The sequence below is a fragment of the Heptranchias perlo genome, chromosome 35 (genome assembly GCF_035084215.1).
Source record: "Heptranchias perlo isolate sHepPer1 chromosome 35, sHepPer1.hap1, whole genome shotgun sequence".
Lineage (NCBI taxonomy): Eukaryota > Metazoa > Chordata > Chondrichthyes > Hexanchiformes > Hexanchidae > Heptranchias > Heptranchias perlo.
The window spans coordinates 21,201,553-21,214,077 of NC_090359.1; the positions used below are offsets into that span (position 1 = coordinate 21,201,553).

General features: G+C 47.8%; 1 protein-coding gene across 2 annotated transcripts in view; it reads left to right on the forward strand.

Moving 5' to 3' along the window:
* tnk1 (tyrosine kinase, non-receptor, 1) overlaps window positions 1-12,525 on the forward strand; it is a 41,386-nt gene that overhangs the window by 8,368 nt on the left and 20,493 nt on the right. For both annotated transcript variants that reach the window (XM_067972062.1, XM_067972063.1), the window contains exons 5-7: window positions 1,280-1,406; window positions 6,046-6,192; window positions 6,656-6,750. In XM_067972062.1, coding sequence (XP_067828163.1) covers window positions 1,280-1,406; window positions 6,046-6,192; window positions 6,656-6,750 — 369 coding nt within the window. The remainder of the gene's footprint in view (window positions 1-1,279; window positions 1,407-6,045; window positions 6,193-6,655; window positions 6,751-12,525) is intronic.

Here is a 12,525-nt window from a genome sequence, read left to right on the forward strand (position 1 = left end):
ATTTTAAAATTCTCATCCTTGTTTTCAAATCCCTCCTTGGCCTCACCCCCTCTCCCTATCTCTGTAACCTCCTCCAGCCCCTACAACCCTCCGAGATCTCAGCGCTCCTCCAATTCCGGCCTCTTGTGCATCCCCCGATTTCCATCGCTCCACCATTGGCGGCCGTGCCTTCAGCTGCCTTGGCCCTAAGCTCTGGAATTCCCTCCCTAAACCTCTCCGCCTCTCTCTCCTCCTTTAAGACGCTCCTTAAAACCCACCTCTTTGACCTGTCCCATGTGGCTCGGTGTCAAATTGTGTTTGATAATCGCTCCTGTGAAGCGCCTTGTGACATTTTACTCTGTTAAAGGTGCTATATAAATGCAAGTTGTTGTTGTATGAGACTATTTCTGTCAGACTATGTGTACGTGTGACTGTGTGTACGTGTGTGTACGTGTGTGTACGTGTGTACGTGTGTGTACGTGTGTGACTGTGTGTACGTGTGTGACTGTGTGTACGTGTGTGACTGTGTGTACGTGTGTGACTGTGTGTACGTGTGACTGTGTGCGTGTATGACTCTGTACGTGTGACTGTGTGTACGTGTGTGACTGTGTGTACGTGTGTGACTGTGTGTACGTGTGACTGTGTGTACGTGTGTGACTGTGTGTACGTGTGACTGTGTGTACGTGTGTGACTGTGTGTACGTGTGTGACTGTGTGCGTGTTTGAAAGAGAGAGAGAACAGTTTACTATCTGATCTGTGTGCACAGGGTATATGTGCTCTATAATTGAATTGTGTGCACGTGTGTCTGTGCGCACGTGTGTGTGTGTGCAGACCACGTGTAATCTATGTGTTTGTATGTACACTGTCAATGTGTCATCCACATGTTTACAGGTGATTTGTAATCTGTGTTTACAAATGTGCAACTGTGTATTTGTACATGCAGGCGGTGCGCAATCCATGTGTGTACATGTAGGCAGTGCTGTTTAATTGTTGCATAATCGAGCGTGTATACCTTGCGTGTATGTGTTTGTATGGGTCTATATAATCACTGGGAGTAAGTATACCCGTACTCACACATGCCGATTATACAGCCCTACGCAAACATATACACAGGGGATTATGCAACAATGTGTGTACATCGTCACGGTAGTGTGCAGGGGGCGAAGGCCCACTTGATCCATTGATGCTAATCTGCTTGAAACGAATGAGTTACGACTGTGTGGGAATCAGCAAGAGGCTCCTCAGCCAGTGAGCAGTCTCTTTTACCCGTCGACAGACCTGCTCTCCTCCCTTTTCCCAGGTGCGCTCCGGAAAGCCTGAAATCTGGAACGTTTTCTCACGCGTCTGACGTCTGGATGTTCGGAGTGGTTTTGTGGGAGCTGTTCTCGTACTGCGAGGAACCCTGGCTGGGCATGCACGGCCGAGAGGTAAAGTAATAGGGACACTGCCGTTATTACATTCCAACCAGCAGATCTCCTGTGGCGTTAAGTGTCGGCCGTGGCTCACACTCTCGCCTCTGAGTCAGAAGGTCGTGGGTTCAAGTCCCCACTCCCGAGACTTGAGTCCCATAATCCCAGGCCGACGCTCCCAGTGCCAGTACTGAGGGAGTGCTGCGCTGTCGGAGGTGCCGTCTTTCAAATGAGGCGTTAAACCGAGGGCCCCGTCTGCCCCCCTCAGGTGGACGTAAATGATCCAATGGCCACTATTTCAAAGAAGAGCAGGGGAGTTCTCCCCAGTGTCCTGGCCAATAATAATCACTAAAGCAACTCATCTGATTATTATTGCTGTTTGTGGGATCTTGCTGTGCACAAATTGGCTGCTGCGTTTCCTACATCACAACAGTGACCACACTTCAAAAGTACTTCATTGGCTGGAAAGTGCTTTGGGACATCCTGAGGCCGTGAAAGGCACGACATAAATTTCTCTTTCTCTTTCTCTCTCTTTCTCTCTTTTTCTGTCTCTTTTCTCTCTTTCCCTCTTTCTCTTTCTCTCTCTTTCTCTCTTTTTCTGTCTCTTATCTCTCTTTCCCTCTTTCTTCCTTTCTCTTTCTTTCTCTCTTTTTCTGTCTCTGTTCTCTCTTTCCCTCTTTCTTCCTTCCTCTCTCTCTCTTTTTCTGTCTCTTTTCTCTCATTCCCCCTTTCTTCCTTTCTCTTTCTCTCTCTTTTCTCTCTTTCTCTCTCTTTTCTCTCTTTCCCTCTTTCTTCCTTCCTCTCTCTTTCTCTCTTTTTCTGTCTCTTTTCTCTCTTTCCCTCTTTCTTCCTTTCTCTCTCTTTCTGTCTCTTTTCTCTCTTTCCTTCTTTCTTCCTTTCTCTCTCTTTCTCTCTTTTTCTGTCTCTTTTCTCTCTTTTCCTCTTTCTTCCTTTCTCTCTCTTTCTCTCTCTTTTCTCTCTTTCCCTCTTTCTTCCTTTCTCTCTCTTTCTCTCTCTTTTCTCTCTTTCCCTCTTTCTTCCTTTCTCTCTCTCTCTCTTTTTCTGTCTCTTTTCTCTCTTTCCCTCTTCCTTTCTCTCTCTCTTTCTCTCTTTTTCTCTCTCTTTTCTCCCTTTCCCTCTTTCTTCCTTTCTCTCTCTTTCTCTCTTTTTCTCTCTCTTTTCTCTCTTTCCCTCTTTCTTCCTTTCTCTCTCTTTCTCTCTTTTTCTCTCTCTTTTCTCTCTTTCCCTCTTTCTTCCTTTCTCTCTCTTTCTTTCTCTTTTCTCTCTTTCCCTCTTTCTTCCTTTCTCTCTCTTTCTCTCTTTTTCTGTCTCTATTCTCTCTTTCCCTCTTTCTTCCTTTCTCTCTCTTTCTCTCTCTTTTCTCTCTTTCCCTCTTTCTTCCTTTCTCTCTCTTTCTCTCTCTTTTCTCTCTTTCCCTCTTTCTTCCTTTCTCTCTCTTTCTCTCTCTTTTCTCTCTCTCCCTCTTTCTTCCTTTCTCTCTCTTTCTCTCTCTTTTCTCTCTTTCCCTCTTTCTTCCTTTCTCTCTCTTTCTCTCTCTTTTCTCTCTTTCCCTCTTTCTTCCTTTCTCTCTTTTTCTGTCTCTTTTCTCTCTTTCCCTCTTTCTTCCTTTCTCTCTCTTTCTCTCTCTTTTCTCTCTTTCCCTCTTTCTTCCTTTCTCTCTTTCTCTCTTTTTCTGTCTCTATTCTCTCTTTCCCTCTTTCTTCCTTTCTCTCTCTTTCTCTCTCTTTTCTCTCTTTCCCTCTTTCTTCCTTTCCCTCTTTCTCTCTCTCTCTCTTTTTCTGTCTCTTTTCTCTCTTTCCCTCTTCCTTTCTCTCTCTCTTTCTCTCTTTTTCTCTCTCTTTTCTCCCTTTCCCTCTTTCTTCCTTTCTCTCTCTTTCTCTCTTTTTCTCTCTCTTTTCTCTCTTTCCCTCTTTCTTCCTTTCTCTCTCTTTCTCTCTTTTTCTCTCTCTTTTCTCTCTTTCCCTCTTTCTTCCTTTCTCTCTCTTTCTTTCTCTTTTCTCTCTTTCCCTCTTTCTTCCTTTCTCTCTCTTTCTCTCTTTTACTGTCTCTTTTCTCTCATTCCCCCTTTCTTCCTTTCTCTTTCTCTCTCTTTTCTCTCTTTCCCCCTTTCTTCCTTTCTCTCTCTTTCTCTCTTTTTCTCTCTCTTTTCTCTCTTTCCCTCTTTCTTCCTTTCTCTCTCTTTCTTTTTCTGTCTCTTTTCTCTCTTTCCCTCTTTCTTCCTTTCTCTCTCTTTCTCTCTTTTTCTCTCTCTTTTCTCTCTTTCCCTCTTTCTTCCTTTCTCTCTCTCTCTCTTTTTCTGTCTCTTTTCTCTCTTTCCCTCTTCCTTTCTCTCTCTCTTTCTCTCTTTTTCTCTCTCTTTTCTCCCTTTCCCTCTTTCTTCCTTTCTCTCTCTTTCTCTCTTTTTCTCTCTTTTCTCTCTTTCCCTCTTTCTTCCTTTCTCTCTCTTTCTCTCTTTTTCTCTCTCTTTTCTCTCTTTCCCTCTTTCTTCCTTTCTCTCTCTTTCTCTCTCTTTTCTCTCTTTCCCTCTTTCTTCCTTTCTCTCTCTTTCTCTCTTTTTCTGTCTCTATTCTCTCTTTCCCTCTTTCTTCCTTTCTCTCTCTTTCTTTCTCTTTTCTCTCTTTCCCTCTTTCTTCCTTTCTCTCTCTTTCTCTCTTTTACTGTCTCTTTTCTCTCATTCCCCCTTTCTTCCTTTCTCTTTCTCTCTCTTTTCTCTCTTTCCCCCTTTCTTCCTTTCTCTCTCTTTCTCTCTTTTTCTCTCTCTTTTCTCTCTTTCCCCCTTTCTTCCTTTCTCTCTCTTTCTCTCTTTTTCTCTCTCTTTTCTCTCTTTCCCTCTTTCTTCCTTTCTCTCTCTTTCTTTTTCTGTCTCTTTTCTCTCTTTCCCTCTTTCTTCCTTTCTCTCCCCTCTTTCTTCCTTTCTCTCCCTTTCTCTCTTTTTCTCTCTCTTTTCTCTCTTTCCCTCTTTCTTCCTTTCTCTCTCTTTCTCTCTTTTTCTGTCTCTATTCTCTCTTTCCCCCTTTCTTCCTTTCTCTTTCTCTCTCTTTTCTCTCTTTCCCCCTTTCTTCCTTTCTCTCTCTTTCTCTCTTTTTCTCTCTCTTTTCTCTCTTTCCCTCTTTCTTCCTTTCTCTCTCTTTCTTTTTCTGTCTCTTTTCTCTCTTTCCCTCTTTCTTCCTTTCTCTCCCTTTCTCTCTTTTTCTCTCTCTTTTCTCTCTTTCCCTCTTTCTTCCTTTCTCTCTCTTTCTCTCTCTTTCTCTCTCTATTCTCTCTTTCCCTCTTTCTTCCTTTCTCTCTCTTTCTCTCTCTATTCTCTCTTTCCCTCTTTCTTCCTTTCTCTCTTCCTGTCTCTTTTCTCTCTTTCCCTCTTTCTTCCTTTCTCTCTCTTTCTCTCTCTTTTCTCTCTTTCCCTCTTTCTTCCTTTCTCTCTCTTTCTCTCTCTTTTCTCTCTTTCCCTCTTTCTTCCTTTCTCTCTCTCTCTCTTTTCTCTCTTTCTCTCTCTTTTCTCTCTTTCCCTCTTTCTTCCTTTCTCTCTCTTTCTCTCTCTTTTCTCTCTTTCCCTCTTTCTTCCTTTCTCTCTTTCTCTCTTTTTCTGTCTCTTTTCTCTCTTTCCCTCTTTCTTCCTTTCTCTCTTCCTGTCTCTTTTCTCTCTTTCCCTCTTTCTTCCTTTCTCTCTCTTTCTCTCTCTTTTCTCTCTTTCCCTCTTTCTTCCTTTCTCTCTCTTTCTCTCTCTTTTCTCTCTTTCCCTCTTTCTTCCTTTCTCTCTCTTTCTCTCTCTTTTCTCTCTTTCCCTCTTTCTTCCTTCCTCTCTCTTTCTCTCTTTTTCTGTCTCTTTTCTCTCTTTCCCTCTTTCTTCCTTTCTCTCTCTTTCTGTCTCTTTTCTCTCTTTCCCTCTTTCTTCCTTTCTCTTTCTCTCTCTTTTCTCTCTTTCCCTCTTTCTTCCTTTCTCTCTCTTTCTCTCTTTTTCTCTCTCTTTTCTCTCTTTCCCTCTTTCTTCCTTTCTCTCTCTTTCTCTCTTTTTCTGTCTCTATTCTCTCTTTCCCTCTTTCTTCCTTTCTCTCTCTTTCTCTCTCTTTTCTCTCTTTCCCTCTTTCTTCCTTTCTCTCTCTTTCTCTCTCTTTTCTCTCTTTCCCTCTTTCTTCCTTTCTCTCTTTCTCTCTTTTTCTGTCTCTTTTCTCTCTTTCCCTCTTTCTTCCTTTCTCTCTCTTTCTCTCTCTATTCTCTCTTTCCCTCTTTCTTCCTTTCTCTCTCTTTCTCTCTCTTTTCTCTCTCTCCCTCTTTCTTCCTTTCTCTCTCTTTCTCTCTCTTTTCTCTCTTTCCCTCTTTCTTCCTTTCTCTCTCTTTCTCTCTCTTTTCTCTCTTTCCCTCTTTCTTCCTTTCTCTCTCTTTCTCTCTCTTTTCTCTCTCTCCCTCTTTCTTCCTTTCTCTCTCTTTCTCTCTCTTTTCTCTCTTTCCCTCTTTCTTCCTTTCTCTCTCTTTCTCTCTCTTTTCTCTCTCTTTTCTCTCTCTCCCTCTTTCTTCCTTTCTCTCTCTTCCACCTCCCCCTCTACCATCTATCCTGTGCTACAATGATGGTCTGTACAATAACACTAAGGGCCACTCCCCCCCCTCACTCTCTCTCTCTCTCTCTCTCCCTCCTCTTCAGATTTTAATGATGATCGACCGGGAAAGGAAGAGGTTGGAGCAGCCCGTCGACTGTCCGGCCAATATTTACAGCATGGCGCTGCAGTGCTGGTCAGCGCATCCGGACGATCGGCCGACGTTCAGCGCACTCCGTCCGCGGATCAAAGAGGTAGAGGCGGCTCTTTCACCCATTTTCAGCGGGTTTCCACCATCACCCCCTCCTCCCCTCCCCCCCCACCGAAGGGCTGCCAGACCCTCACCCCGGGTACTTCCCCCACCCCCACCCCGAGCGTCCACTTTGGACAGTGAGTGGTGACCGGCTGTTCGACCGTGGGAGCGCCAGCCTCGCTCTTGAGCAGATTGCCCTGATCAGCAAGGTTGTTACGTTTTGAGGATAGGCGGTTTACCGGGGGGGGGAGGGGAGGGGGGTGGGTTAAAGGGGAAGGGGGGGTGGGTTAAAGGGGAGGGGAGGTGGGTTAAAGGGGAGGGGAGGTGGGTTAAAGGGGAGGGGGCGCGGATTAAAGGGGAGGGGCGCGGATTAAAGGGGAGGGGGCGTGGGTTAAAGGGGAGGGGGGGTGGGTTACCCAGAGTGGGAGGGGCTCTACTGACCAGGTCCTGAAATTTCCTCACAGGCACGTCCAATGGAAGTGAAAGCCCTTCAGGACTTCAGCGAGGCTGGCAAGCTGAAGATGCAGAACAACGACACCATCACGGTTATTGACGGGCGGTAGGTACCGATCGGGCGGGAGGGAGGGGGCCATGTCTGCCCACCATGTAAGGAGAGGCCCCACCCACCCCTCCCGCATGAGGGGGAAGGGTCTTCGAGTGGGCAGCCCGTTTCACAGCCCCAGATTCACATCCACAGGGACCTCTGGTTTCCTGCAAGGGGCGATATCAGGGGGTTTCTGTATCCGGGGGCTTCTCCCGAGGATGTGCCAGCTGATCTGGACGATCCCTGCGGAAATTCAGCCCCATGTCTCCTGCTGCCGCCTCCGCGCTCTGCCCCATGCAAATCCCCATTGCTGAACCATCAGTGAACAACTGGAACAGTCTCCCCAAGAGTGTGAGAGTGACATGTGTGGGGTATATCAGAGAGGGTTACAGTGAGGGGTGTGGGGTATATCAGAGAGTGTTACAGTGAGGGGTGTGGGGTATATCAGAGAGTGTTACAGTGAGGGGTGTGGGGTATATCAGAATGTTACAGTGAGGGGTGTGGGGTATATCGGAGAGTGTTACAGTGAGGGATATGGGGTATATCAGAGAGTGTTACAGTGAGGGGTATGGGGTATATCAGAGAGTGTTACAGTGAGGGGTGTGGGGTATAACAGAGAGTGTTACAGTGAGGGATATGGGGTATATCAGAGAGTGTTACAGTGAGGGGTATGGGGTATATCAGAGAGTGTTACAGTGAGGGGTATGGGGTGTATCAGAGAGTGTTACAGTGAGGGGTGTGGGGTGTATCAGAGAGTGTTACAGTGAGGGGTATGGGGTATATCAGAGAGTGTTACAGTGAGGGGTATGGGGTATATCAAAGAGTGTTACAGTGAGGGGTGTGGGGTATATCAGAGAGTGTTACAGTGAGGGGTATGGGGTATATCAGAGAGTGTTACATTTAGGGGTGTGGGGTATATCAGAGCGTGTTACAGTGAGGGGTGTGGGGTATATCAGAGAGAGTTACAGTGAGGGTGTGGGGTATATGGCGGAGTCCAGCACGTGAGTGCAAAAGACAAGGCTGAAGCGTTTGCAACCATCTTCAGCCAGAAGTGCCAAGTGGATAATCCATCTCAGCCTCCTCCCGATATCCCCACCATCACGGAAGCCAGACTTCGGCCAATTCGATTCACTCCACGTGATATCAAGAAACGGCTGAGTGCACTGGATACAGCAAAGGCTATGGGCCCTGACAACATCCCAGCTGTAGTGCTGAAGACTTGTGCTCCAGAACTAGCTGCGCCTCTAGCCAAGCTGTTCCAGTACAGCTACAACACTGGCATCCACCCGACAATGTGGAAAATTGCCCAGGTATGTCCTGTCCACAAAAAGCAGGACAAATCCAATCCGGCCAATTACCGCCCCATCAGTCTACTCTCAATCATCAGCAAAGTGATGGAAGGTGTCGTCGACAGTGCTATCAAGCGGCACTTACTCACCAATAACCTGCTCACCGATGCTCAATTTGGGTTCCGCCAGGACCACTCGGCTCCAGACCTCATTACAGCCTTGGTCCAAACATGGACAAAAGAGCTGAATTCCAGAGGTGAGGTGAGAGTGACTGCCCTTGACATCAAGGCAGCATTTGACCGAGTGTGGCACCAAGCAGCCCTAGTAAAATTGAAGTCAATGGGAATCAGGGGGAAAACTCTCCAGTGGCTGGAGTCATACCTAGCACAAAGGAAGATGGTAGTGGTTGTTGGAGGCCAATCATCTCAGCCCCAGGACATTGCTGCAGGAGTTCCTCAGGGCAGTGTCCTAGGCCCAACCATCTTCAGCTGCTTCATCAATGACCTTCCCTCCATCATAAGGTCAGAAATGGGGATGTTCGCTGATGACTGCACAGTGTTCAGTTCCATTCGCAACCCCTCAGATAATGAAGCAGTCCGAGCCCGCATGCAGCAAGACCTGGACAACATCCAGGCTTGAGCTGATAAGTGGCAAGTAACATTCGCGCCAGATAAGTGCCAGGCAATGACCATCTCCAACAAGAGAGAGTCTAACCACCTCCCCTTGACATTCAACGGCATTACCATCGCCGAATCCCCCACCATCAACATCCTGGGGGTCACCATTGACCAGAAACTTAACTGGACCAGCCATATAAATACTGTGGCTACGAGAGCAGGTCAGAGGCTGGGTATTCTGCGGCGAGTGACTCACCTCCTGACTCCCCAAAGCCTTTCCACCATCTACAAGGCACAAGTCAGGAGTGTGATGGAATACTCTCCACTTGCCTGGATGAGTGCAGCTCCAACAACACTCAAGAAGCTCGACACCATCCAAGATAAAGCAGCCCGCTTGATTGGCACCCCATCCACCACCCTAAACATTCACTCCCTTCACCACCAGCGCACAGTGGCTGCAGTGTGCACTATCCACAGGATGCACTGCAGCAACTCGCCAAGGCTTCTTCGACAGCACCTCCCAAACCCGCGACCTCTACCACCTAGAAGGACAAGAGCAGCAGGCACATGGGAACAACACCACCTGCACGTTCCCCTCCAAGTCACACACCATCCCGACTTGGAAATATATCGGCCGTTCCTTCATCGTCGCTGGGTCAAAATCCTGGAACTCCCTTCCTAACAGCACTGTGGGAGAACCGTCACCACACGGACTGCAGCGGTTCAAGAAGGCGGCTCACCACCACCTTCTCAAGGGCAATTAGGGATGGGCAATAAATGTCAGCGACGCCCACATCCCGTGAACGAATAAAAAAAAAAAAAAATATCGGAGAGTGTTACAGTGAGGGGTGTGGGGTATATCAGAGAGTGTTACAGTGAGGGGTGTGGGGTATATCAGAGAGTGTTACAGTGAGGGGTGTGGGGTATATCAGAGAGTGTTACAGTGAGGGGTGTGGGGTATATCAGAGAGTGTTACAGTGAGGGGTGTGGGGTATATCAGAGAGTGTTACAGTGAGGGGTGTGGGGTATATCAGAGAGTGTTACAGTGAGGGGTGTGGGATATATCAGAGAGTGTTACAGTGAGGGGTGTGGGGTATATCAGAGAGTGTTACAGTGAGGGGTATGGGGTATATCAGAGAGAGTTACAGTGAGGGGTGTGGGGTATATCGGAGAGTGTTACAGTGAGGGGTGTGGGGTATATCAGAGAGTGTTACAGTGAGGGGTGTGGGGTATATCAGAGAGTGTTACAGTGAGGGGTATGGGGTATATCAGAGAGAGTTACAGTGAGGGGTGTGGGGTATATCGGAGAGTGTTACAGTGAGGGGTGTGGGGTATATCAGAGAGTGTTACAGTGAGGGGTATGGGGTATATCAGAGAGAGTTACAGTGAGGGGTGTGGGGTATATCGGAGAGTGTTACAGTGAGGGGTGTGGGGTATATCAGAGAGTGTTACAGTGAGGGGTGTGGGGTATATCAGAGAGTGTTATAGTGAGGGGTGTGGGGTATATCGGAGAGTGTTACAGTGAGGGGTGTGGGGTATATCAGAGAGTGTTACAGTGAGGGGTGTGGGGTATATCAGAGAGTGTTACAGTGAGGGGTGTGGGGTATATCAGAGAGTGTTACAGTGAGGGGTGTGGGGTATATCGGAGAGTGTTACAGTGAGGGGTGTGGGGTATATCAGAGAGTGTTACAGTGAGGGGTGTGGGGTATATCAGAGAGTGTTACAGTGAGGGGTGTGGGGTATATCAGAGAGTGTTACAGTGAGGGGTGTGGGGTATATCAGAGTGTTACAGTGAGGGGTGTGAGGTATATCGAAGAGTGTTACAGTGAGGGGTGTGGGGTATATCGGAGAGTGTTACAGTGAGGGGTGTGGGGTATATCAGAGAGTGTTACAGTGAGGGGTGTGGGGTATATCGGAGAGTGTTACAGTGAGGGGTGTGCGGTATATCAGAGAGTGTTACAGTGAGGGGTGTGGGGTATATCAGAGTGTTACAGTGAGGGGTGTGAGGTATATCAGAGAGTGTTACAGTGAGGGGTGTGGGGTATATCGGAGAGTGTTACAGTGAGGGGTGTGGGGTATATCAGAGAGTGTTATAGTGAGGGGTGTGGGGTATATCGGAGAGTGTTACAGTGAGGGGTGTGGGGTATATCAGAGAGAGTTACAGTGAGGGGTGTGGGGTATATCGGAGAGTGTTACAGTGAGGGGTGTGGGGTATATCAGAGAGTGTTACAGTGAGGGGTGTGGGGTATATCAGAGAGTGTTACAGTGAGGGGTATGGGGTATATCAGAGAGAGTTACAGTGAGGCGTGTGGGGTATATCGGAGAGTGTTACAGTGAGGGGTGTGGGGTATATCAGAGAGTGTTACAGTGAGGGGTATGGGATATATCAGAGAGAGTTACAGTGAGGGGTGTGGGGTATATCGGAGAGTGTTACAGTGAGGGGTGTGGGGTATATCAGAGAGTGTTACAGTGAGGGGTGTGGGGTATATCAGAGAGTGTTATAGTGAGGGGTGTGGGGTATATCGGAGAGTGTTACAGTGAGGGGTGTGGGGTATATCAGAGAGTGTTACAGTGAGGGGTGTGGGGTATATCAGAGAGTGTTACAGTGAGGGGTGTGGGGTATATCAGAGAGTGTTACAGTGAGGGGTGTGGGGTATATCGGAGAGTGTTACAGTGAGGGGTGTGGGGTATATCAGAGAGTGTTACAGTGAGGGGTGTGGGGTATATCAGAGAGTGTTACAGTGAGGGGTGTGGGGTATATCAGAGAGTGTTACAGTGAGGGGTGTGGGGTATATCAGAGTGTTACAGTGAGGGGTGTGAGGTATATCGAAGAGTGTTACAGTGAGGGGTGTGGGGTATATCGGAGAGTGTTACAGTGAGGGGTGTGGGGTATATCAGAGAGTGTTACAGTGAGGGGTGTGGGGTATATCGGAGAGTGTTACAGTGAGGGGTGTGCGGTATATCAGAGAGTGTTACAGTGAGGGGTGTGGGGTATATCAGAGTGTTACAGTGAGGGGTGTGAGGTATATCAGAGAGTGTTACAGTGAGGGGTGTGGGGTATATCGGAGAGTGTTACAGTGAGGGGTGTGGGGTATATCAGAGAGTGTTATAGTGAGGGGTGTGGGGTATATCGGAGAGTGTTACAGTGAGGGGTGTGGGGTATATCAGAGAGTGTTACAGTGAGGGGTGTGGGGTATATCAGAGAGTGTTACAGTGAGGGGTGTGGGGTATATCGGAGAGTGTTACAGTGAGGGGTGTGGGGTATATCAGAGAGTGTTACAGTGAGGGGTGTGGGGTATATCGGAGAGTGTTACAGTGAGGGGTGTGGGGTATATCAGAGAGTGTTACAGTGAGGGGTGTGGGGTATATCAGAGTGTTACAGTGAGGGGTGTGGGGTATATCGGAGAGTGTTACAGTGAGGGGTGTGAGGTATATCGAAGAGTGTTACAGTGAGGGGTGTGGGGTATATCGGAGAGTGTTACAGTGAGGGGTGTGGGGTATATCAGAGAGTGTTACAGTGAGGGGTGTGGGGTATATCGGAGAGTGTTACAGTGAGGGGTGTGAGGTATATCGGAGAGTGTTACAGTGAGGGGTGTGAGGTATATCAGAGAGTGTTACAGTGAGGGGTGTGGGGTATATCGGAGAGTGTTACAGTGAGGGGTGTGGGGTATATCAGAGAGTGTTACAGTGAGGGGTGTGGGGTATATCGGAGAGTGTTACAGTGAGGGGTATGAGGTATATCGAAGAGTGTTACAGTGAGGGGTGTGGGGTATATCAGAGAGTGTTACAGTGAGGGGTGTGGGGTATATCAGAGAGTGTTACAGTGAGGGGTGTGGGGTATATCAGAGAGTGTTACAGTGAGGGGTGTGGGGTATATCAGAGTG